At 36.5% G+C, this 26991-nt stretch overlaps 1 protein-coding gene across 12 annotated transcripts in view; it reads right to left on the reverse strand.

The window, feature by feature from the left end:
* Positions 1-26991, reverse strand: part of LOC150078475 (nuclear factor 1 X-type-like) — a 798656-nt gene that overhangs the window by 294579 nt on the left and 477086 nt on the right. For 6 of the 12 annotated variants that reach the window (XM_090384797.1, XM_090384789.1, XM_090384790.1 and 3 more), the window contains 2 exons: positions 17785-17892; positions 2114-2446 (listed from right to left, as the gene is read on the reverse strand). In XM_090384797.1, coding sequence (XP_090240923.1) covers positions 2114-2446; positions 17785-17892 — 441 coding nt within the window. The remainder of the gene's footprint in view (positions 1-2113; positions 2447-17784; positions 17893-26991) is intronic. The other 6 variants (XM_090384795.1, XM_090384796.1, XM_090384793.1 and 3 more) reach the window with 1 other exon arrangement.

Consider the following 26991-nt stretch of genomic DNA (forward strand, 5'->3'; position numbering starts at 1 on the left):
CACGTGTCCCTATTAGACTTAGAAAAGCAAAAAGGTAGAGGGAAAGTAATAGTAGGAGTGGAAGAGGAAAAGAAACGGTGTAGAAGAATGAAAGGGACAGTAACTCCTTCAATTCACACCATTCAAAAACTCAAACCCCTTGAATATGCAATGCTTCCCCAGTGGAGAAGGCTATTGTTATCTATTCCTGGAAACTCCGGACATCATCAGGCTTCTCCTGGTGCTGTTTCAGGGCTATTTGGCCCTTCTTCAGTGGGTGGGTAGATACCCAAGTGATGCAGTGATGGCAAAACAGTTATGAAGTATAACTCCACAATATGAGAGATGCCTGATGGTGTATGATGTATTTAGTTCATAACTGTTTTGCCATCATTGCATCACTTGGGTACCTACCCACCCACCGAAGAAGGGCCAAATAGCCCTGAAACAGTGCAGTCTGGGTGGTGGTACCTATCTGAGAATAAGTAACATTAGTCTTCTCCTTATGGTGAAGCGTTACTTATTCAAAGTAGTGCAATATTATGGCAACTCATTGTGAAGGTATTCACAATATGAGGTATAACTTAAAACGATGCCGCCTTATAAATATTCTGTTTATTCAGAAATGGCTGTGTATTAAGGATGCTATTGCACTTAATATATACATAGTCTAAATTTGCTTGCAGCTTGAGGCTGTAGCCCTAAATGCATCTTAGCCGAAATACATCATACACCATCAGGCATCTCTCATATTGCGGAGTTATACTTCATAACTGTTTTGCCATCATTGCATCGCTTGGGTACCTACCCGCCCACTGAAGAAGGGCCTACCCACCCACCGAAGAAGGGCCAAATAGCCCTGAAATGGCACCAGGGAGAGCCTGATGATGTCCGGAGTTTCCAAGAATAGGTAACAACAGCCTTCTCCACCAGGGAAGCGTTGCCTATTTGAGGAGTTTATGAGTTTTTGAGTGGTGTGAGTTGAAGGAGTTACTGTCCCTTTCATTCTTCTACACCGTTTCTTTTCCTCTTCCACTCCTACTATTACTTTCCCCTCTACCTTTCTGCTTTTCTAAGTCTAATAGGGACAAGTGGATGGTCGAGTTATTATCCCACACATATACAAAATAGCCCTGAAACGGCACCAGGGGGAGCCTGATGATGTCCAGAGTTTCCAAGAATAAGTAACAATAGCCTTCTCTACTGGGGAAGCGTTGCCTATTCGAGGAGTTTTTGAGTGGTCTGAGTTGAAGGAGTTACTGTCCCTTTCATTCTTCTACACCGTTTATTTTCCTCTTCCACTCCTACTATTACTTTCCCTCTATCTTTTTGCTTTTCTAAGTCTAATAGGGACAACTGGATAGTCGAGTTATTATCCTACATAAATACAAAATAGCCCTGAAACGGTGCCGTCTGGGTGGTGGTACCTATCTGAGAATAAGTAACATTAGTCTTCTCCTTATGGCGAAGTGTTACTTATTGAAAGTAGTGCAATATTATGGCAACTCGTGGTGAAGGTATTCACAATATGAAATATAACTTAAAACGATGCCGCTTTATAAAAATTCTGTTTATTCAGAAATGGCTGTGTATTAAGGATGCTATTGAACTTAATATATACATAGTTTCATATACAGTACAAAATAGATCTAAACTTTTAATGGATAGAAATGTTCTAAAGAAAACACAAAATAGTGCTATGGTTCCTAATATAAAATATTTTGTTAAATTAATTCTCATGGCAGTTAAGGCAGTGACAGCCACGCAGTAATGAGTGGAATTCTGAAAAATGAGTTGTAAATTTGGACTTTCTTATATATTGTAGATTACTCTACAAAAGGAAAAAGTTTTGAAATTAATACCTATTAATTGTTAATAGGTATTAACAATTAATTATTACACAATGTATTAATTAATTATTACACAAAGTATTAATAATTAATTATCGATACCTTGTATGTTTTTTAAAATTTATTCTGTTTTTAAGTGATACTGTGCATGTTATCACTGTTTAAATGTTATCATTGCATTCATCCATACAATTTCTACTCTCCCATATTTCTACAAAGTAAGTATTTATTTAGTATGAGTTGATTTAAACAACATAAGTAAAATATAACTCAAATTTGTTTACCATGTTCAATTTCACCTCTCCAAGCTGTCTGACTATGTAAATTTGCAGGACTATGACTGTAATATCCACTTATATCACTTGTAGTCTTCTCTACTTCATCATCAGCAGATGATATCCTTCGAAGTCTCTTGTTTCGAGGTTCTGCTGAAGGACTAGGTGGGTGCTGACCATGGCTATTATGCGGATGCATTGGACCTAGGGGACCTCCAGCTCCTGAAGGAATTCCTCTATGGTCAGGGGGTGAAGAATAGTTGTTGCAATAATAGGTAGGTGACTCCATTTTAATCATATTTAGGGCTGGCTGGCTGCCACTGGTGGGTTGCATAATTGAAGCTATATATTAAAGCAGAGAAATTTAATGCAATATATTCTTACAAAATTGCACTTTAAAAATAGTCAAGTAAAATAAGTCTCAAAAGGTGTGCTGTAGAGTCTCATTTAATTCATTAGAAAGAGTTTGATAGTTAAATAATTTTACAATGATAATGTTATGCATTTAATAAAATATATTTAAGATCAGCGTCATGAGATGATGCCACCAAAAAATTGAAAATCTGTTGTTATAATTTATTTTTCTGAATGGCAGAATGAGTCACCATCACTTATCTCTACTCAGTCCTAGCAAGAAAGACAGGATAGATCAAACTTTAATTCTCACACCTGACCCCTAAAATATGGGACCGATCCTGCCACCATCAGAGTTATTCATGCAACTGATAAACTGCAATGACTAGTTATAATGGCAAAAACCATATCTGTTTGGAATTAAATCTCTTATTTGTGCACATCAAGAATTTGCTGTTTATGGAAGAAATAAATTTAACAACATTTTTCCAGCTGTACTCATACATTAGTATTCTCTCTCAGCCGTTAAAGGGGTCACTGGCAGATGAAAGCACTATAGGTCTAACCACACAACTGTAATTTGCAAGAGCAATTTTTTTCTAAGTTACTTAGCTTACTGAACAAGAGATGACACTAAAAGAAAAAAATGTCAACCTTTATTAAATGGCATTCTTAGATGTCATATTTCATTGAATCTAAGAAGCACTTTTTTTTCACATTTTAATGTTTCTGAAATTGGGATGCATCTTACAGTTAATGGCATCTTGCAGTTGCTGCAAAAATAAAATTATTGTTGTTATTTGGTTTTTAGGAGCATTAGCAATGAAGGCCATATCGCTCTGGGCATATGCGGTAGTCATTCCCTGACCTTTCGCTTTCTCCGTATTTGGTGGTCACGGGCTCGAACCCCGGTCTAATCAAGAAGCATGTGCTATGCACTGCTGCTCCTGCCCATCTGGCTACGGAGGTGCCAGTTGCTGTAAAAATAAAGTTGTAGAATGGGTAACTGTTGGGTGGGAAGGAGATGGCCAGGCATGCAGGAGTGCAGGCACATGCATATCTGTTCATCCTGTTGTCACTTCAGTTGAGTTATGTTGATTGGTGCTAGTATGCATGTAACTAAAATTTGGGCCCCTAATAGCCATTTAAAATGTCTTCAAAAAGATTTCACCATGATGCCACATTGTAATGGAAACTTGCTACATACACAGAAAACAGAGCACTGTGACTTAAATTTGATATTAGTGAAGCAAATATTCATCATTGGAGAAATGACCTGCAACTCTATATTTTCTTACAAAACATCAAGTGCTTTATGGGATCTAAGAAAGGAAGATAACCACAAATAGATGATGCCGTATTACGTTTTAATGAGATATGTACAAAAGGGATGGCCTATTACATGCCAAGCAATGTAACTAAATGCATGAGAAACTTCCAAATCTCTCAAAATAGATGAAAAAAAATTTCAAAGCAACAAGAGGTTGGTGTGACTGACTCATGCTCTGTGTAGTCATTAAGGCATCAATGCTTGATGCCTTAATGTCATTAAGGCATCACACATTGATCTATCAAAAACTTTCTGCTGATTTTCCACAGAAGTTGCTTAACTTCCAGTGACTTAATTCGATTGAGAAGAAACCTAAACTATGATTTTAGCCAAATAGGAAATGCTGATGAAGCCCCGGTATTCTTCAATATGCCTCAAAATTATAATGTTGATGTAAAAGGTACTAAAGAAATCAATATCATTAGTATGGATTACAAACAAACAGGATATCACTGTGATGTTATGCATAACTGCCAATAGCCAAAGGTTGCTGTCTTATATAATTTTAAAATGCTAAATGATACCGAATATCTATCAGTATTATGACAATAGCATCAGCATTAGTAGTGTCATATGATGCAAGAAAGCAAGCTTATACAGCATCAGCTTAAAAAAAATATATTAATAAAAAAATAAAAACATTTCTCTTTTCACCTATCAGTTCCCTCCAAAAGTCTGTCTGGTTCTTCCTTGAATGCATTTAAGCTATCAATTTTCACAACGATAGAAGGAAGTTTGCTCCATCAAACACCACTAGCTGGCTAAAGGCAAATTTATGCACATCAATTCCGCAACAGTCTTTCCTCAATTTAAATTTATGCCCCTGAAGTGCGTAATCTCAGCAAGTGGAATGAACCCATCAGCAATGAGCTGGCTCAAACCATTCAAAGCCTTAAACACTCAATCAGATCACATCGCAAATGCCTGGTCTCCAGATGCTGAAATTTGCAGAATTGAAGCCCCCTCTTGGTAAAAGCAACCCATTATTCTCCCCACCAACCCAATTGTCTTTCTCTGTACGTTCCAGCAGTTCTACATCCATCCTAAAATAAGGCCTCCAGACCTGTACACAATACTGAAGGTGTGAACTGACCATTTCCTTATTCAAAGGGATAATCAGCTCCTTATCCCTGTTGGCAAAATTGTTGTATATCATTGACAAGGGCTGATGGGCCCCATGAGCTGCTCTGACAGCCTGTCTGCACTGCTCAGAAAATCTGACATCACAAATACCCCCAGGTCTCTTTCATTCTATACTACCCGAGTGTAGTAGCACACAACTTGTACCTTACTCTGGGGTTACAGCTACTACATATGCAAAGTACATATGCAGTACTTTGCATTTATCAATGTTAAACTTCAGTTGCCACTTCTCAGCACATCTGCCCAACTTTTATAGCTCCTGTTGCAGTAGTGTACTGTCATTATTGTCATTAGCTACTACCTTTGTATCATCTGCAAACTTGAATATTAAGCCTCATATACGTTCATCAATATCACTGAAAATAGAAAATAAATTGAATATGGAAAACAACAATGGGCTGAACACTGAAACCTGGGAGACTCCACTAAACATATCAGTCCACAAAGCACACCTTCCACTGACGACAGAGAGAGAGAGAGAGAGAGAGAGAGAGTGTTACCACTGTCTTCTCGCACTCAACCATGCATAGCCAAAACTTGCCCTTAATGCCATACTGCTCCAATTTGTACAGCAGTCTTTTATGTGCAACAGTATCAAAAGCATTCCTGAAATCCAAGTGTTTGATATAAAAATTATTTTTTGCATCCAGTTCATTATTGACTACATCATAGTATGCAGTCAAATTGGACAGACAAGATTTCTCCTAAACAAACCCATGCTGTGTCTGAACTAGGACTGCAGTCTTGTCTAGATGATCCTACATTGCATCTTTCACCAGTGACTCCATTATTTTCCTTTTAAACTTACAGGTCTGTAATTACTCGTGTCACCAATGATCCCCTTTGAGAATTGGGGATACATTTTAACATCTCCAGTTTGTGGGAACTTCCCCCAAATCCACGGATGGTCTCATAATTATGACTAAGGGTTTGCTTACGTCCTCTGCCGCCTCCTTTAATATAACTGGATAGACCCTGTCTACCCCAGATGCCTTTCTTATGTTTAACTTAAACAATTTCGCCTCTGCTTCATTCTCAGTTATTACAAAATCATCAAGCATCCTGTTGCAGTTTGATAAACTTCTGGCATTCTCCTCCCTTAATAATTCCTCACGTGTGAATGTAGATACAAAATACTCATTCCCTTTGTCAGCTACCTGAGCAGGATTATATGAGCAGGACCAATCTGATTCATCCCATTCCTTCCAGAATTTATGTAAGTTAAAGAAGTCTTTGCTGTTTTTCTTTGCATCCTTTCTTTTGATTACAAAATCCTTTAGCTCTCTTTTAGAGTTTGATAAAAGGGCCTCCACTTCTATAGAGAATTCCTAAGGTACAAATTTAGATGCAAAATACTCATTCAGTTTTTCAGGATGAGTAGAACCCGAGCAGGATCAACAACAGTTGAATCATTGCTATAAAATGGACCATTCTAATTTATCCCCTTCCTTCTACAGTTTACATTAGTAAAGAAGTCTTTGCTGTTTTTCTTTGCATCCTGTGCCAAAGATTTCTCTTAGTCTACCTTCATTTGCCGATTCTCCTTTGTGACTTCATTACAACATAGCTTATACACCGATGAGCCAAAACATTATGACCACCTACCTAATATGATGTTGGTCCTCCACCTGCAGCCAATACAACTCGTACCCAGAGCGACATGGACACTGCAAGATTTCTAAATGTGCCTTGTGGTATCTGGTACCAACATGTAACCAGCAGATCCTTTAACTCCTATAAGGTCTGTGGTTGAGACCCCGCAGATCAGAGTTGTGAGTACAACACAAACCACAGATGCTTGATGGAATTGATGTCTGGGGAATTTGGAGGCCAGGGCAATACCTGGAAGACTTCCTCATGTTTCGCAAACCAGTCTCGAACGATCCAGGTGGTGTGGCATGGAGCATTATCCTGCTGAAAGACGGCACCACCAGAGGGGAAGACCGTTGCCATGAAAGGGTGTACCTGGTTGGCAATGATGTTTACGTAGGTGGTAGACGGCAGAGTGCCCAGCACATGGATGACTCGATGCAGGGTATCCCAGCAGAACATTGCCCAAAGCATGACACCACCACCACCACCACCAGCTTGTTTTTGTCCCAAAGTGCACCCAGGCTCCATTGCTTCACCAGGTAAACAACACACAACACACATATCTGGCCGTCCACACGATGCAACAGGAAACGGATTCATTGGACCAGACAACCTCCTTCCAATCACTCAAGGTCCAGATTTGATGTTTGTGTGCCCACTGTAGGCACTGTTGCCAGTGAACAGTGGTTAGCATGGGCACTCAGAGCAGCCTGCAGCTACACAGCCCCATTTTCAGCAGGTTTTGAAGTACTGTGTGTTGTGACACATTACTCTCATCACCAGCATTCCAATTACCGGCAAGTTGTGCCACAGTCGCCCTTCTGTTGCCACGTACCATCTGGGAGAGCCTTTGCTCACCTTGAGCATTGATGAGCCGTGGTCGACCAACACCTCGCCGGCGGTTTGTGGGTTTCCCCTCCTTGGATCACTTTCGGTAGATACTAATCACGGCTGACCGCGAGCACCCCACCAGCCATATCATTTCGGATATGCTCTGACCCAGTCGTCTGGCCATTACAATTTGGCCTTTGTCAAACTCGCTTAAGTCCGCTGCCTTTCCCATCTGAAAAACAAGAGTAACACTGATTAACGGAGCTCAGCATCATGTGTTTTTTATATCATGTCCCAACCTGTGCGCATGCCGTAGTTCATCTGCAGTTGCTTCGATTTGCATAATGACTAACTGGTTATAATGTTTTGGCTCACCGATGTATTTACCATAGGTTTCTGTGTCGCCTGATAATTTATATGCATCTCATGAATTTTTCTTCTCTGTCACGAGTCTCGTTAGTTCATCTGAAATTCATTTAGGCCTAAACCATGAGAAGTGTTTCTTATTTGGTATGAATGAAAAGCTCAATAGCTTCCAAGATTAATTCCTTGAATGCTTCCCATTTAGAATTTGCTGTTGGTAACATCATCAGTTGGACTCACTGTATAGAATTTAAAAACTATGAGAGCACTGCAGTCACCTTTAAGAAAGCAACAACTCTTTTCATTATCATTGATGCAACATACGTCTTTAAGTAAGTCCCACATCAGTATACTGTGATTACTTCCAACTAGTGTTTCTTTTATCTGCAGATTTTTAATGCATGAATAATCATTGCTGATAATCAGATCAAGAGTATTACTCCCTCTGGTTGCCTCTTGAGCATGCTGCAGTAGAAAATAATCATCCAGTAAATCCACAAAAGTCTTGCTAGTGAGCGAGTGACCAACTCACAAGTTCCAGTTAATATCTGGGAAGTTAAAATTTCCCCTTATAAGTCATTCTGATTTACCTTCCCACTCTATTTCTCTCTACAACTATTCATTGTACTCATCAGTCATTAGGCCTGTAACACACTCCTACCTCCTACTCTCATTTTTGCTTTCCCAGTGCTTATGTCACACCAAATTGACTTAACACTGCATATTGTCTACCTATGTCAACTGGATGCTTATTCTGCATCCAGTTGACATAGTACACATTGTACTCTCAATATTGAAATTCTACATTCCTGATATCCATGTGACACAATATGTCTGATATCCCAATAATGTCTTCATTTGATATCTTGACCAGCACAACCTCTCCAGGGCCAAATTGACTGACACGGCTCTCATCATATACTCTACTATCATGTCTGGGCAGAAGTGCAGACACTCAAATTTAACAAGAACTCGCAACTTTTTGTAAACTTTTACCTGTACTTTTTAAGTAAGTCCGCAGAGCTCCTACTCTTAATGTCACTAGTGCCAATGTGTACAACAATATCGCCTCTTTTGTGTCCTTATAATATGATATCTGCACTGCATCATCAACTTTTGTCGCCAGCATGCACATACCCTGGTCTTATTCCACCTATGCCTTTTGCACAATATATTTTCTATTTCCCTGACAATCAATTCACCAACAAAGATTAGCTCCAGTGGTACCAGAGCATTCTGCCCTGAGGTTGATGTATTGCCTGATGATCTAGTGCAAGCTCTGGCATTGATGTGGGCAGCTGATAGTCTGATGGACTCTCAATTTAAATCCTTCGAGGGCATCCACCTGTTCTCTCATAAAGGTCCATAACAACGCTGAGTTGGTGCCTAATATTCTCACACTCTTTACATTGAACACACACTAGACATCTCCCTTGGTAATATCATGTCCCGTTCCTGATACTGCAAACATCAAACAAGCAGTACATTTCATAAGGTTGTGATTGAGGACAACCGCCCTCTTCAGTTTTCCCCTGTGCCACAGCATTCCCACTATCTTGAGCCTTTTGGTTTGCTGCTCTAGTCTGAGGCCTGATTTCGATTCAAATTCAATATAATTAAAAATATTACCTAAACTTATATCCTAATGCAGTAATAATACTACATATCAGTTATGTTATGAAGTTTACATTACTGAATATATATATACACAATGTATTAATAACAATGTGTAGTGAATAGTAACAGCTTGAAAAGAATGATAATTAAAAATTGGCATATATTGCAATGTAAAGTTTATGGTATATGTATTTTTTATCTCCTACCAAGTTTCAGTTATATGTATTTTGTACCTCCTATCAAGTTTATGTTATATGTTTTACACTGCACCATTAAGTTTGTAAATTTTAAGTTGTTATATAATAGTTACTAATTAATTTATCTATCTATTACCACCTACATTATTCAAATTCTCAAGCAACCTATTTGCAATACTATATCCAAGTAAAATCACAGACACTAAAGGCTCTATGAATATTAATGTCATAACGTTACAGACTGCATGATAAAATTAGGTTATTAAAAAAAACATATGTGTATAAATTTTAGTTTACAAGCCTCTTATAATGCTGATTACACTGTTACAAAGCTCTGTAGAAACCTTCAAGTATCTCCTATATCAATATTAAAACAATGTTAAAGCAGAATTCGAACATTCTTGTTGATACAACATAATGCTGGCAGAAGTCAATTGTGGTTTTTAAGCAATTACAAGAGCCAAGTAAAGAACAAATATACTAAATTAATCAGGGAATTAAAAATAAATACTGCACTATTAATTTTAAATCAAAAGTTACAGAAAAACAATAACTTCAAATTAATAAAGTTCCACTTAGCAGTTCCCTAAAAAACATCTAGTCAGTAGCCTCATCATCAGTGTTCTTATTGATGCCGGCAGAAGCCAACTGTGGTTTTAAGCAATTAAAATGGCCAAGTAAAGAACAAATACACCAAATTATTCAGGGAATTACAAATAAATACTACACTACTAAGTTAGAGAAAAACCATTAAATCAAATCAAATCAATAAAGTTCCATTTAGAGGCTCCTGAAAAAACACCTAGTCAGTAGCCTTCTAGATATTATTGCAGTATCATACAGTCATTGCTGTCATTAACCAACATACCAACCTTTGTATCATCTGCAAACTTAGACATTAAGCCTAATATATGTTGAGAAGATGAAAGAAGATATTTGTTGACATTATACTTGAATTTCTGTAGATTGTAACTTTCAGGAAATATGTATGAAGGGAGGTTGTTCCAGAAATCAGAAGACAAAGGAATAAATGAAGAAGAAGAAAAGTTGGTTCTGTGAGATTGAAGTTGGACAGTAAAAGGAAACTGACTGGCTGTGGCATGCATTCAGACTGCTTTAGAAGAGAGAGGGTGGGAATTATAGAAGCCAATTCAGAAGAACAATGCCCACGGAAGTATCTAGAGAAAAGGCATGCAGCAGAAACAGAAAGTGAAGAGACTGTTAGAAATGGGTCATCAATTAATATAACTGCCCTCCTTTGAATGGAAGCTAGAAACCTGAGAGAGGTTTTAGGAGCACTGCCATCCCAGATGTGGGAACAATATTCTAGGGAGAGCGGAGTAGCGATTTGTGCAGAGTGAGCAGTTGTTTGGAAGAAAAGTAAAGCTGAGTGCAAAAGAGAAAACCCAGTTTTTTCGATGCAGAGGAACCATATTCGAGATATGCTTATGCTGAGAGAGATTAGAAGTCAGGAGAATCTTTAATAGAGATACCTGATCTTGTCTAGAAAACTAAGTATCATTGAAAATAAGCATAGGAGTAGAAGAATCCTTTTTGCAAGATACAGGACAGGACTGAGTTTTAGAAGGATTGAAATCAACTAAGGTAATGCATGACTGTAAAATTACCTAGAGATCAACATTTATAGAACTGGTAGTGGATATTTGAGAAGTTGAAGCTGTTCGATCAGGGTGAGGTTTCAGAAATTTGATGGCGGAATACAATTTGCTGTCATCAGAAAAACTAAGGATAGGATTCTTGGTCAAAGGGAGAAGATCATTAATATACAGGAGGAAAAGAGTGGAAAAAAGAAAAGAACCTTGGGGAACACCCCAAGCTAGAAAACAGGGAACAGCTACTATCACCCACAGGGAACGTCAGAGAGAAAACTGGATACCCAATTACAGAAAACAGCTGGCAAACCATAAGATGGAAGGTTATTTAGGTAAAACTTGATCAAAAGCCTTAGAAATATCAAGAGCAACTGCTGAGTTTACATTTTCCAAACTTTTGTACTGAATTTGTCCATAGATGGGTAACATAATATATCACCAGTAGATCAAACTGATGGAATCCATGCAGCAATCATTGATCAGATGGAAGGTTTATATATAGTTTAGAAGTTGGCAGTTAACAGATTTTTCCATTACCCTGGAAAGAGTAGAAGTGCAATGGAATGATAATTAGATGGAAGGGATTTGTCACCCTATTTAGGAACTGGTTGGATTTGAGCAATTTCCAAGCAGAATGGAAAACATCGATGGAATAAGAAAGAGTAAAAAGGCATCACAGAACAAGAGCACAGGTTTTAAGAGCAAGTGGAGATATACCATCAGGACCTGGCACTTTCTTGGTATCAAGACTGGCTTTTCAAAATTTGTCTGACATCTCTTTGACAAAAGACCACAGGAGGCACTGAATGGATGGTACTGGGAATGGTAGGAGGTAGTTTACCAAGATTATCAATACATGAGTTAGAAGAAAAGAAGTATGCCAGCAGGTCAGCTTTATCTTTAGCTAAGTTACCATCCAGTTTAGAAAGAGTGGGCGAAAGTTGTGGCCAATAATTTCTTAGCCTATTCAAAATTTAGTTTTGGACTGATTATTAACAGCTTTACACTTGTTGGAAACTTTGGTGTAGGCAGAAAATGAACCTGCAGATCTGGATGCAAGTCTATTATGATACACAACATTTCATCTTGAACAGACTTAGCACATTTATTGGAAAACCAAGGTTTAGATAAAGGATGAGATTTTAATGTGGAGTGTAGAATAAATGATTTCATCCCTTCAAGGGAGAAGGTCATTAATATATACAGGAAAACGATAACTGACACGATCTGAATGTTGACATCAGATGATTTGAAACAGTAATCCAACTAAGGAAAGGAAATCTTGCAGATCATCCCATTTTCCATTCTTGTAACTGGTTGGGAATGGCCATGAGGGAAAGGCTCCACTGGAGAAGAGACCATCACCAAGTTGTGGTCTGAAGTTTCTAGAGGAGTACTCAACTTAGAAGAATTGTCAATTAGAAAAAGATCAAGAGGTTAGAATTGTCTGGTATTCTTGTAAGTAATGAACAATCTGTGCAAGGTTATCAGTAATTGCAAAAGCCTCAGCATATTGATTAGCTGTGACATTGTGACTATAAAACAGAAGCCAGCTGGAGTTGTGTACATTAACATCACCAAGGAAGAACCATTAAAATCACCCACTGTTAGGTGGGTGATTTTAATGGTTCGTGAGTGGAGGAAGTCAAAGAGTTCCAAGTGATTAGTGGAGTTGGGAGAACAATAGAGGCAACAGATAAATTTGACAGAATGGGGTAAAGAGATTTTAAGCCAGAGAAGATCAAAATGAGGAAATTCCAAATTACTGAGTCTCTGGCAGGGAATATCAAAGCTGACATATTCACAAGAACACCTTTGAAGAGAAAGGAATTATACAGCAAATAAGTAGGACAACTGATATGAGCAGAGGTTGAATCAACTGATAATTGGGGTTCTGTCAGAAAAGGTATGTGGGGTTTGCCAGACTGAAGTGAATTGACATCACTGAGATTGGAACTGAGACCACGTATATTTGTGCATACACACTACTCTGACTTCCTCCACTCACGATCTAGCAAAGTAGGGGCAGCAAGATTATACACTAGGTGATCTGAACCTCCTAGAGAGTTACCAATAGGTTTCGTCTGTTGGACTACCTAGCAAATGGCCTGTGAATACGATTTTAAAGTTGCATCCTCAAAGTTTAAGGAAGATTGGATCCTGCCATTATGGCCATCATAACCTCAAAAGATATCAATCATACTGTCACGATGATAGATATGGGGGGGGGGGCTGCCAGAGCTTTGCTCTTGAGACAACACATGTTTAGTCTTGAGACTAAATTTGGGTTTCACCACTTCAAGCCTCCAATAAGCAAAGTGGTGGAACTGCACCAGTTGATGAATCATCTACCACCTAGCATTGCCTGGAAACACAGAGAGGGGGCATTCCACTGTTTGGTGTGTATACCACACCTGGATGTTGCCTACATTGGTTTGCACCTGGATAGTTACAACAAGTATACTAGGTGCCATAATTCAGGACTTGTACATGGTGGGTTATACCCGGGGTTACTAACAGTCCCACCATCGTGACGGTGCAAGCAGAAGGTTTGGTTATCACAGAATGACTGGTCTTCACCCAAAAATCAGTACACTTGACTTGAGCGTCATTTGAATTTCAGCTCTGTCAGCATTTAAATTCCCAGGTAGCAGGAAGCTCAGTTTGACATTTCTGAGAGAATGTCTGCAACAGTCTCAAGGACCAGACTTGGTGATACCTTGGCATTTCTCCAATCCAAAAGACTCTCTCTTCTGAGTCTAAAGATGCCCTCATAATTAATTTCAGTGGTTCAATACACTCCCTAGTAGCCTTCCTCAAAAATACTCTGTATATGCCATCAACTCCAGGAGCTTTACTTGCCTCGATGCTTGCAAGTTTTTGTAATAAACAGTTATCTGTAATTTTGAAATGATTAATTTCATATGAAAAATGGATGGTTCAGTAATGCAAAAGATACCAAAAACACTCAGAGCTGCAGGAGACATTAATTCATGTTTGGTATTTCCTAGAAATACACTCAACCTTATCCAGTCCAATTTATGACTGCTGCAAATGATGTGCAGCAGTCAACAACTACACTGGATAAGGTTCTGCATTTTGTTGTGTTTTTTGGTTATCTAGCTGCCTGTCATCCTAGTATGAGCAAAGTAATGAAAAAAAAAACCACTGCTTTCTTAGATTTTTTGTTATTATTATTATTATTATTATTATTACTAGCCATATAGTGCAAGGAAGCCTGAGGCTTATGCTGCACCGGCTAAAAAAAAAATTTCCAAGTTACCCTCAGAGAGAGAGAGAGAGAAGTAGAGGAGAAATCACCAAGAGATGAATGATGATATACAGCTCAGGACCCCTGGGTGTGCCAAGCCCATACTCACCAGATGTGAGCCCCTGGGTTAATTATATGAACCATAAGTAACGTGCTGTTATTTTGGATAAAAGTACTAATTTTGTTGTATGTTTACCCATAATGCATAAAAGTAAATTTTTCTGCAATTAACAGTTTCATATGTGTATTGGTATTACTTATTTATGTACTTTCAGCTATTTCTAAAAGATTAGCTTCATTTCATATGAAAAATGGGTGTTTCATATATGCAGTATATGGCATAAAAAATGAGGTGATGCAATTTTTTTTAGCACTAATATTAATACAGTCCCTCAGATTTCAGTGCTGGGCCCCTCCCTTACTGTTTTCAATATTTATTAATGATATTGATGACGGTATATCATCAAGCTTATTGTCTAAGCTTTCTACCAGTCCAATTTTTTTTGAAACTTGGGATGGCTTGATAAATCTTTCTACAATTCCTAATTTAAAATTTGATGTAAATCCATCCACTGAAAGTTGTCAAGTTATTGCATGAGATTTCCTAGGAATACACTTAGAGCCTTATCTAGTCCAGTTGATGACTGCTGCACAATGATGTGCAGCAGTCATCAACTGGACTAGATAAGGTTCTGCAATTTGCTGTGTTTTTTGGTTATCTAGCTACCTGTCATCCTAATATGAGCAAAGTAATGAAAAAAAAAAAAAATCATCACTGATTTCATAGATTTTTTGTTATTATATGAATCATAAGTAACATGCTGTTATTTTGGAGGAAAGTACTAATTTTGTTGTATATTTACCCATAAGGCATAAAAGTAAATTTTTCTGCAATTAATAGTTTCATATGTGTATTGTTATTACTTATTTATGTACTTTCAGCTGTTTCTAAAAGATTAGCTACAGTATATGGCATAAAAAATGAGGATGCAATATTTTTGAGCACTATATTTTTCCTGTAATAATACAGAGTTCAGTGCTGGACCCCTCACTTACTGTTTTCAATATTTATTAATGATATTGATGAAGATATATCATCAAGCTTATTGTCTAAGCTTTCTACCAGTCCAATTTTTAATGAAATCTGGAATGGCTTGATAAATCTTTCTACAAGCCTAAATATAAAATTTGATGTAAATTCATCCACTGGAAGTCAAGTTATTGCATGCAGATGGACTGACAAATTAATGAAATTGGGTTAGCCTACAAATCTTGTAAAAGGCCCAAATATAACATTTCATGAGAATCCATTTATTGGTAGTCATTATATGAAGATAGAAAAAAATACAAATAAATAATAATAATTGCCATTTCTATTGGTGAAATTTTAATGAAATTTGGAATGCATGACAAATCTTTCTGAAAGGCACCAATATAAAATTTCATGAAAATTTGTCCACTGGGAATTGAGTTGATACATGCAGACAGGCAGATACGGACGTAGTGAAGTCAATGGGCATATTATGCATATATGGTAATGTGTCTAAAACAGGCAGAAGTGGAATAAATTCTTTTGGCCCTATAAAAATAATAAATGCACTTTTTTATAAATATGTTATGAAAAAAAAAAATCAAACACTGATTATGGAGGTGAAAATTTTGGCAACCTAGGAAATTTTAGCTATTATTTTTTTCATTACACATTTTTATACGGTAAACTTACTTTATATTGTTAAAGAGTTAAATGCAATATGAATCACATCTCTAATAGATAAAACTAATTTTAAAAATGTGGCAGTAACAAAAAAATTACATTTGACCATATCTGATAATTTCTATATACTGAAGAATAGGCCCAGACAAATGTCTCTCTGTTTTTAATTTTTTTGTTTAGAAAATAAAATATATAAAGAACTATTTGTAATATCATGGTTTCTGAACAACATGACTTAAAAAATAATAAATAAGTTAGATATACACTATAAGATATATACTGATAATATAACATATTATACAAGTTTTAATATTAATTACAGTATATACTAAATGATAAGTAAGTTAGATATATAGTATAAGTATTTTATCTCTGTTTAACAAATGATTACTGCACCAAGATTAGCATTTTTAACTAGAAGAATCCTAGTGGTAATAGGAAAATATGTCTATATTATAGAAACTATTCCACACTCTCCCAATAATCCTCCCCAAACTATATGATCATCTTAAAGAATGCAGTTCATTTAAAATATCATATGAAGGTGATATTCTCTGCAGAATGCCCAGACAACACAATGGTGTCTATGAATGCATTTATCAGTCTATGAAAAGATGGAGAAGATTTTTTAGTGTTTTTTTAAACATAACTGATGGTTATTAAAAACACATTATATCACACAATGGATTTTGTTTCATTCTATTATTCTAATTTTAATTTATTTGTACATTATTATAACAGTTTTAACAAACAACTATAAATTATAAGCAATTAAAGAAGTAGTTTAAGATTTATTATTTTCACTTATATGATCCTCTGAAAAGTTCTCCAGGAGGATTTTAATGTGTAATGCTGAGCTTTTTTTTAATTTTTTTATTTATTGCATTATCAGTGTTCTGCTTGAAAACTAAATGAATGCCCATAACACGAAAAAAAAAAAAGAAGCTTATTTGATAAGAGTACACATCTGATAAAAAAAGAGGATAAGACAAGAATTAACGAGTAAACTGATAAGTAATAGCACAGTATTTGATACTTTCTGATTTCATATTTACTATGCCCTTACGTTTAAAAATTTATAATATATACATATTCTAAAGTAAAATAGAAGTATAGACCTCAATTAGTAATGAACAGTGATAAAACTATCACTTTGGAATAGAATAACTGCAACTATTTAAAGGAGGAATGACAAAAACAACTAGCTTTACTAAATACCACACCTGTTAATATAATAAAAAAGTTGTTCAGTACCTCATAAGATTCCTGTAAATTTAGGCACTTCATTTGTTATTGACAAAGAATGGAATCAGTGAAAGGTTGATACTAATGTTAATTAAAAAACAAGTAATCTTGTTACCTTAAAGTGCAGAGAGAACATTAAAGAGAATGAACAAAAGAAATTGGAATAAGAAAGTAGAGAAAATAAATGGAGCTTTGATGTTTTAAAACTTACTCTAATGCTCTGTTTTACAAAGGAACTTTTCTGAACTTGCAATTTCAAATAATAGAAGAATAAGTGAAACAGCAAGTAAACTGCATCTTGGAAGTTTTTTTTTTCTTTCTTTCTTTTTTTTTTTTTTCAAATGAAACTAATTACCTAACACAGAGATAGAATTCATAAACATAGAAATAAAGAGACTAGCGAACTTACACTTGGAAGTGTTGAATGAAAGATTCCATGATCTTGAGCATGATAATACTGACACCAAATCTTTATTTACTGATGTTGTAGAATTATTATGTTGGTCACATGGTAAAGCTGCAAAAAAGCATACATCATCAGCAAAGTTACAAAAGCAGCTTTTTGCATAACCAACCAAATCATCAATTAAATATTTTAATGTTTAAAGAGCACATCATCATCATCATCCCATGTCCAGCTGAAGAATTAATTATTATATGTAATGTCATATCTTGCTAAAAGTTGCCGTTCTTTTACTTCAAAAGGAAATCTGAGATAGGGTTACTCACACTGTTTCGGTAGCTTAATTCGTTAATTCACTCTTCCAGACACATTGCAGGTTCAGGTCCCGCTTCAAGCAATTAAGTTTTTTTTCTCATTTTTCCTTTGTTGTAAACATATGTTCCCCAAGAGCTTTTAAAACTGGAAGATGAGAAACACACTTTTGGTAAGTTAATATGGAAATTTTAGCTGGTGAAGAAACCAGCATTTTAATGTCAAATCATCAATGCATATCAGAATCAGATAAAATCTGCATTAAGTGAATTCTAAATGAAGTGAATTAAGTGAATTCATCTTTATTAACATATGCTGTTATGTCAAATTGTCATAAGAGATGGGATAAATTAAGAAATACATATTATTCTGCATTTCCAGTCGAGAAACTTTACCAAATATTAATTAAAGAGGGAAAAAATTATGAGGCTCAAATGAACCAAAGAATTTTTGAAACAGCTGGATTTGTATATATCTAAGAATTAAGAAATAAAAGAAAGATACAAAAAGTGCCAAGCCCAATTTTGATAAGTTACTATACAAAAAACTAAGAAGAAACCTTCTCTGTGTGTAAAACATTTTTCAAAATTGACAATGTACAAATTAAACAACTTTGCTCCCATGTTTTCAGCAGTCAACAAAAAAATAAAAGCCTGAAACTATCTTGAAATAATTAAGACGTTGGTAATATCTGAAATTCAACAAAACCATCTATATTTTATCTAATTATTATTGAATGGGTTAGTGCCTTTGCATCATGTTTTGTTTCAAGTGAACTGTCCAAGTCGATAATTGGCATCATTTTAATTGTATCTCATATGATTATTGATAGACAGTTTATTATGTACAAAACATGGTAGAAAGGCACTGACCGGTTCAATAGTGTCAAAAATAATTGCCATACTTTATCTAAATATAAATATGATCATGCTACAGCTATATATCTAAACATAACTTATAAAAAAAATGTAACTTAAATTATCTGGACAATACTGGATTCAGGGCCCTGGTGCACATATTCTTAGAGTTCATAAAAATAACATTGTGTGAGCTTTAGACCAAAAGTAATTGCATTGTTTCTGGAGCAAGTACACCTTGGTAAATTAGCCTTAGTTTTCAAAATACAAACAGCTATTGAACTGGTAGTATAGCATAATTTTTTTAGGTAGCTATATGAATTCATAATGTTACACTGAAAATGTGAAATCTTAAGTATGACTGTATGTAACGATGTAGAAAATAATGTTATGCACTATCTGTACAAAATAACTTAAATTAAAGTTAAAAATGACGTGATCTAAATTTGGATGTTTCATTTAAAGTCCAAATTGACTAATAATAATTAGAAGTAAATGACATTAATTTTCTTTATTACCTTTTACAGTAATAGGTACAAATCAAAATATTGTTTTGTGTATGTGAGTTTTTTTTTTTTTTTTTAAGGTGGACAGACTAGAACTAATAGAGGCAATTATATCAGCATTTCCAAACTTATTTTTTGCTGCAACTCTCAATTAGCCCTTCCTGACCCAGTGTCCCAGGCTTATGATAAAAAAAAATCAACATTTATACACATGCATATACAAATTTATTTCGTTAAATATGTTTTTTTTTTTTTTAATTATTTAAAATAAGAAGACATATGGGAAACTGTAAAAAACCAGCTTCTTACAATCCAGAATTTTTAAAAGCTGGTCCATTTTCAATCTGGAAATATTAAGAAAGCATGTAGTATTCATAACAACAATTGCACATCTTCATGAATCCATGCAATAAAATGAGATATTTCTCTCTTTTAGTTCTATCACTTATTCAGTAAACTTAGTATAAACTGCTCTTGAAATTACAGGTATGTATGGGTGGTCATAATCAGTTTGACATCACTTTAGAACAAGAGAGAGAGAGAGAGAGAGAGAGAGAGAGAGAGAGAGAGAGAGAGAGAGAGAGAGAGAGAGAGAGAGAGAGAGAGAGAGAGAGAGAGAGAGAGAGAGAATGCCTAGAGTGAATACAACTGAAAAAAATATACACTTTATTAAATCTGTGGTTAAGATTAACCACATAAACAGCAACCTCCTGACTTGCACCAACAATACTCTTAACTGCACACAACTAAAGTTTTTGTCACCATTATAACTAGTCAAAGCTCATCAGCTATATGACAACTTATAATTGTGACAAATTTTGACAATCTTCTTTCCACAGGAAAGAAACAAAACTTATTAGCAAATCTTTGTTACAACATGTGAGAAGTTGACTGAATTTCTCAAAGGTTGCATGTATTTGTTATAATTATTCCTTAAGAAGCAGTTAACACTAGTTAATTTTTTTAGTAGTACATTAGTATTTTTTTTAGTAATTACAGCAGTTAATTTTTTTTTTTTTTACCATCCAATAAGAAAGTGTTTTTCCTCTGAAGCACATTTATTGATGTTTTTATTAATACTGTAATCAGTTGTTGCTGTTGTTTGACAGCCATTAGTGCGGGAGCAACTTTGGCTATAATGTGCCTAGCTTAGGTTGGGAGAGTTCATGGGAGTTGATGCTCAGAAATTCCATCATGTCTCAGTATATATTAAAATACTGGGACTCTGCATTATATTAATGTAGCTCCTAAATAAATGATGCAATATGAACTTGTGTGTTGGAGGTAGCCAATTAACTTAAAAAAAAAAAGGAAAATGGTAGTAATATTTAGCCATCATCTAGAATCACTTTGAGAATTAGGTTGTCTTCTGGATTCAATTCAACACTAAGAAGTTCCCTTTCACATTTTGGACAGTTCACTATCAAGTGCATTGACATTAGTGGAATTTGACAGTAATAATACTGAGGAGGATCTTCATCTCTAAGCAGGTAAGAGTGTGTCATGTGTATGCCCAAATTATAACCAAGTAAGGACACTTCTTTGTGTCTTACATATCGGAGGGGAGGCTAGTGGGCTATGGTTGAGGCATTTGTTTAATTAGCCAAAGTTTGTTGTCGCCATCGCTTTATATTGCTTTGGTGGATGAAGGGTTGACCCCACTGGCTACACAGGAATAACTGTGTAACCTGGGATCCAGCAGAATGTGATATGATTTATTTGCAATAGATCTGATACTGAATATTGGGCATGTTGTAGAAATGGATGTGCTGTGCTGTGGCATTAGCATGCTGCAAGACAGTAAAAGAACTAAGTGAGTCAGTGAAAATTGCACCATTTCCTATTTGCTTATATTCAATTTGGTTTATATATCTTTTTCTACAACAAAACAAACCATGACGTGATATTCTTTTCAGAGGAAGGCATTAAGTATATATTTTCTAATTTGATAAGCAAGTCTGTTCAGTGATTTTTCCTGAAGCCATCTTGTGCAAGACATATGATTATTACTGTCCAAAAACCATGTTAGTTGGGCATTAATAATTTTTTTTTTCAATGGCTTTTACTGGGTAGCTTGGTAAAGCCATTGGATGGTAGTTGTGTAGCTCTGAGAGATCTTTCCTGGTTTTGGAAAATCTGGGATTATTGCATCATGCAAATTATCTGGAAAATGGTTTAGAAAAAAGATTTTGTGATATAGTTCTAGTAATGCTATTTGGGAACAATCTTTGGAACGTGGATTAAAATGGACACTGTCACAGACAGTGCCATTTTAATCCACGGAATTTAAAAAAGGTTGTATTGTTTGTCATTTCTTATAGAAAAATTCAGTTTGTGCTTTTCTTTTCTTGCCTTATATATAAATGACTTTTTGGACAGTTCACTATCAAGGCATTAATAGAACTTAACAGTTCCAATAAGGGAGTACACAAGGTGGTTGCAGATGTTTCGGCAACAGTTTCATCCAGTGCAATGGCTATTTTTGAAGGCTCTGCAGTGATTTGCCCATTCCAGTTTAGGATCAGAATTGGGTTAATTTGATATGGAATAAATCAACAAAATGCCACTCATTTTGCTGATTTTATTCCAGACAGTTTCAGATAGTGTGGAATTGGTTAATCCAGATGCAAATTCTATCCAGGAAGTCTTTCTGCTGGCTCTTCTAATGTACTTGGCTCTCGTGTGTGTTTTCTTGAACAATATTAGATTCTCTGCAGTTGTGGTACCTTTGCAAAGTAGTCCAGGTTTTGTTTCTCTCTTGTTTATTTTGAACACAATTCTTCATTCCACCATGACTTGCGGTGACTTGGGAAGTGTGTAGATGTTTTTTTAAAATAGTCTGCTCAGCAGCTTGAATAACTTTATTTGTTATATATTGCATTGCTTTGTTATCTTATTTGTTACGTATTGCATTGCTCCATCACGTTTTTGCTTGATAATATGTGCATTTAATTTTGCAATAGCCTCATATATTTCCCAATCTGTTTGGTTTATTTACCATCTGGGATTTCCACAAGCTGTTCCTAATGTCATAGTAAGTTAATTGGATAGCACTAGCGAGAAGATCACTATGTAGGCAACCAGAGGGAGTAATACTCTTGATTTGATTATCAGCAGTGATTATGTTTGCTTGTTGTTATTGTTGATATTAGGTTTAATGACAAGTGTTACCGAGGCCAAATTGTATCTTTCATAGTTTATTACAAGCAGTATGTCGCTATACATGTTAAATTATACACTCCTGTACAAGCTAATATGTTTTATATACATTAAAAGTTCTTCTATATTTACTTCATTTCCTAAGATGTGAGATAAATTGTGTGAAATGTTCCACGTGGAGACTGATTGAAAAGTGTTTGACAACAAGCTAATGGTAGTGAGGGAAGTTCAGAGTAGTATGATCTGATTGTGGAACTGCATGACATTAGCATTAGCAGAGGCATATGATGCACGAAAGCAAGCTTATAAAAGAATCAGGCAAAAAAAAAAAAAAAAACCTCCCCATTTCACCCATCCATTCGTTCCAAAAGTTTCTCAGATTCTTCCTTAAATTTATTTAAGCTATCAACTTCTCCAAAAACAGATGGAAGTTTGTTCCAGCAATCAAATGCCCGCTGGCTAAAGGCAAATTCCGTACATCTATTCTACAATTGAGTTTCCTCAATTTGAGTTTATGCTCCCTCAGGTTCCTAATCTCAGCAAGAAGAAGAATTCCATCAGCATTGAGCCTGCTCAAACCATTCAAAGCCTTATACACCTCAATCAGATCACCTCGCAGGTGCCTAGTCTCCAGATGCTGCAAATTGCAGAACTTAAGCCCTTCTTGGTAAGAGCACACCTTCGTTGCCCTCATTAATCTTGTTGCCCTTATCTGTACTCATTCTAGCAACTCTACATCCTTCCTAAAATTAGACCTCCTGTATGCAGAATTCAAGGTGTAACCTGACCATTGCCTTATACAAGGGGATAATCACCTCCTTATCCCTGCTAGCAAAATTCCTGTTTATCATTGACAAGACCCCTGATCTGCTCTGGCAGTCTGTTTGCACTGCTCAGAAAACTTCATCTCTGACTGCATAATAACCCCCAGGTCTTTTTCATTCTCCACTACCCCGAGTGTAGTCCAACACAGTTGGTACATTTCTCTGGGGTTACTGTAACCCATATAGAGTACTTTGCAGTTTTCAATGCTAAACTTCAGTTTCCTCTTCTCAGCCCATCTGCCCAACTTTTCTACATCCTGTTGCAGTAGCATACTGTCATTAACAACCCTGCCAACCTTTGTATCATCTACAAACTTGGACATGAAGCCTGATATACCTTCATCAATATCACTGATAAATATACAAAACAAAAATGGGCCCAGCACCGAACCCTGGTGGACTCCACTAATAACATTAGTCCACGAAGAGCAGTTTCCATTGATTACCATTCTCCCACTCAGCCATCCTTTTATCCATTGCAGCAACTTGGCCTTAATGACATACTGCTCCAATTTGGACAGTAGCCTTCCATGTGCAACAGTATCAAAAGCTTTCCTGAAATCCAAGTATATGATGTCAAAATTATTTTTTACGTCCAGTTCCTTTGTGACTGCATCATAGAATCCAATTAAATTGGTCGGGCAAGACATCCCCTTAACAAACCCATGCTGTGTCTTAATTATTACTGCAGTCTTGTCTAGATGATCCTGTAATGCTTCTTTAGCCAGTGCCTCCATTATTTTTTCCCCAGAACAGAAGTTAAACTAACAGGTCTGTAATTACTCGTGTCACCCTTGATCCCCTTTGTGAATAGGAGATACATTTGCAAATCTCCAGTCTGAGGGGACCTCTCCTAAGTCCAAGGATGCTCTCATAATTATGGCTAAGGGTTTACTTACTTACTTCCTTTGCTGCCTCCTTCAATATAACTGGAGAGATTCTGTCCACCACAGGTCCCTTTATTATGTTTAGCTTCACCGATTTCTCCTCCACTTTTCTCTCAGTTATTACAAAATCATATAGCTCCCTGTTACAGTTTAATAAGCTTCTGTCTTCCTTTCCCTACAGAATTCCAATTACTTCTACTCTTTCTAAAGTAATGGAGAAATCAATTAACCGCCAACTCTTAAACTACCTAGAAACCTTCCATCTGATGAACAATAGCCAGTATGGATTCCATCAGTGTCGATCCACTGGTGATATTCTGGCTTATGTTACCCATTTAAGGACTAATTCAATGGAAAGGTTCAGTGAAACACAAGTAGTTGCTCTTGGCATCTCAAAGGCTTTTGATCGTGTTTGGCATAAAGGTCTTCTAAACAAGCTTCCATCTTATGGTTTGCCAACTGTTTTTTAGTAATTGGTTATCCAGTTTTCTCTCTGATCGCTCACTGAGGGTGATGGTAGATGGCTCTCTGTCTTCTAACTTCTCCACTAATGCCGGTGTTCCCCAAGGTTCAGTTCTTTCACCCACTCTTTTCCTCTTGTATATTAATGACCTTCTTCCATTTACTGGAAATCCTATCCACAGTTTTGCCGATGATAGCACATTGCATTCCACTTTCCATTTTGAGAAACCTTACCCTGCTCAATCAGCTTCAACTTCTCGAAAATCTGCTACCAATTCCTTAAATGCCGATCTTCAGGTAATTCTTCAGTGGGGCAAAGACAACTTAGTTGCTTTCAACCCTTCTAAAACTCAGTCTTGTCTTATTGTAAAAAGGATAGGTGGAATAGGACCAGGGTATGTCTGCCAGGGGCAAAGGTTGATGACGTTGTAGAGCGGATATCATCTTTTAAGGGCACAAAAGGTGATATAGTTGTACACGTTGGCACTAATGATATTAAGAGTAGGAGACCGGCGGAATTACTTAGCAAGTACAGGTCACTGTTGAAAAAAAGCCGTGAATTAGGGTTGAACTTGAAAGTGTCTGCAATTCTGCCCAGACACGATAGGAGGGAGTATATGATGAGAGCCTTGTCGATCAATTCGGCCCTGGAGGGATTGTGCAAGGCTCAAGGGGTAGAATTTTTTTCAGCCTGGACTGTACTTGTTAACAGGAGAGATTGCTTCTACAGGGATGGGATACACTTAAATAGAAAGGGTGCAAGAATTTTTGCTGATGCTGTTGAGGCAGTGTTAGGTGGGTCGGAAAACTGCTAGTTGGGGGGGATACAAGGACTAATAGATTAACAGTAGCCACTGGCAGAAATGGAAGTGATTCTTGCACTGCTTCTATTCAAATGAGCAGAAGTCTGAAAAACAAGATGCAGGATATTTCAGAGACTGCTGGTAGTCATTGCGTTACAAGTAAACACATGGGTTGTGTTAGGGTAGCTAAGAATAGAAACAGGTGCATGTATACCTGCGTGTACACCAATGCTAGGAGTTTGGTAAATAAATTTGATGAATTTGAGGTATTGCTCAAAACATCAAAGGCAGATATTGTTGGGATATCAGAGACGTGGTGTCACACAGATATAAGTAATGCGGAACTGGAATTTGGGGAATACAATGTATATAGAAAGGATAGACAGGACAGGAGGGGAGGAGGGGTTATGCTATTAATTAAGAAACACATAAAGTCAAAGGAAGTGAAGCCAGTTGACATCGATGGACAGGGCAGTGTCGAGTCAGTTTGGTGTGACATAAGCATAGGGAAATCAAAATTGAGAGTAGGAGTGTGCTATAGGCCTAATGACTCTGATGAGTATAATAATATATTGTACAGGGAAATAGAGTGGGCCAGTAAATCAGAGAGTCTTATAATGGGGGATTTTAATTTCCCAGATATTGACTGGAATTTGTGGGTTGGTCACTCGCACACTAGCAAGGCTTTTGTGGATTTATTGGATGATTGTTTTCTACATCAGCATGTTCGTGAGGCAACAAGAGGGAGCAATACTCTTGATCTGATTATCAGTAGTGATTCTTCATGCATTAAGAACCTGCAGATAAATGAACCACTAGGTGGCAGTGATCACAGTGTGTTGAAGTGGGATTTACTCAAGGAGGTAACTACCATCAGAGGTAAAGGGAAGGGTTTTTGTTTTCGTAAAGGCGACTATGATGGTCTGAGACAGTATTTAAATTCTATACAGTGGGACCAACTGATGATGTTACCAACAGCAAACTCAAAATGGGAAGCATTCAAGGAACTAATCTTGGTGGCTACCAGGCTTTACATACCAACTAAGAAATATTGTTCAAGGTTTAGGCCTAAATGGTTGTCAGATGGACTAATGAGACATGTGGCAGAAAAGAAAAATGCATGGGATACATACAAATTAATGGGCGACATGGAAGCCTATGATAGATATAAGTTGGTCTGTAACCAAGTCACAAAGGAGATTAGGCAGGCAAAGGCAGACTACGAAAAATCCTTGGCAAAGGATGCAAAGAAAAACAGAAAGGAGTTCTTTACATACTTGAACTCGAGAAGGAAAGGGATGAATCAGATTGGTCCACTGGATATTGATGGTTCAACAGTTGAGGATCCTGCTCAGGTGGCTAACAATCTAAACGAGTATTTTGCATCTACATTCACGCATGAG

The sequence above is a fragment of the Mastigoproctus giganteus genome, chromosome 11 (genome assembly GCF_048544385.1).
Source record: "Mastigoproctus giganteus isolate SK-2022 chromosome 11, ASM4854438v1, whole genome shotgun sequence".
Lineage (NCBI taxonomy): Eukaryota > Metazoa > Arthropoda > Arachnida > Uropygi > Thelyphonidae > Mastigoproctus > Mastigoproctus giganteus.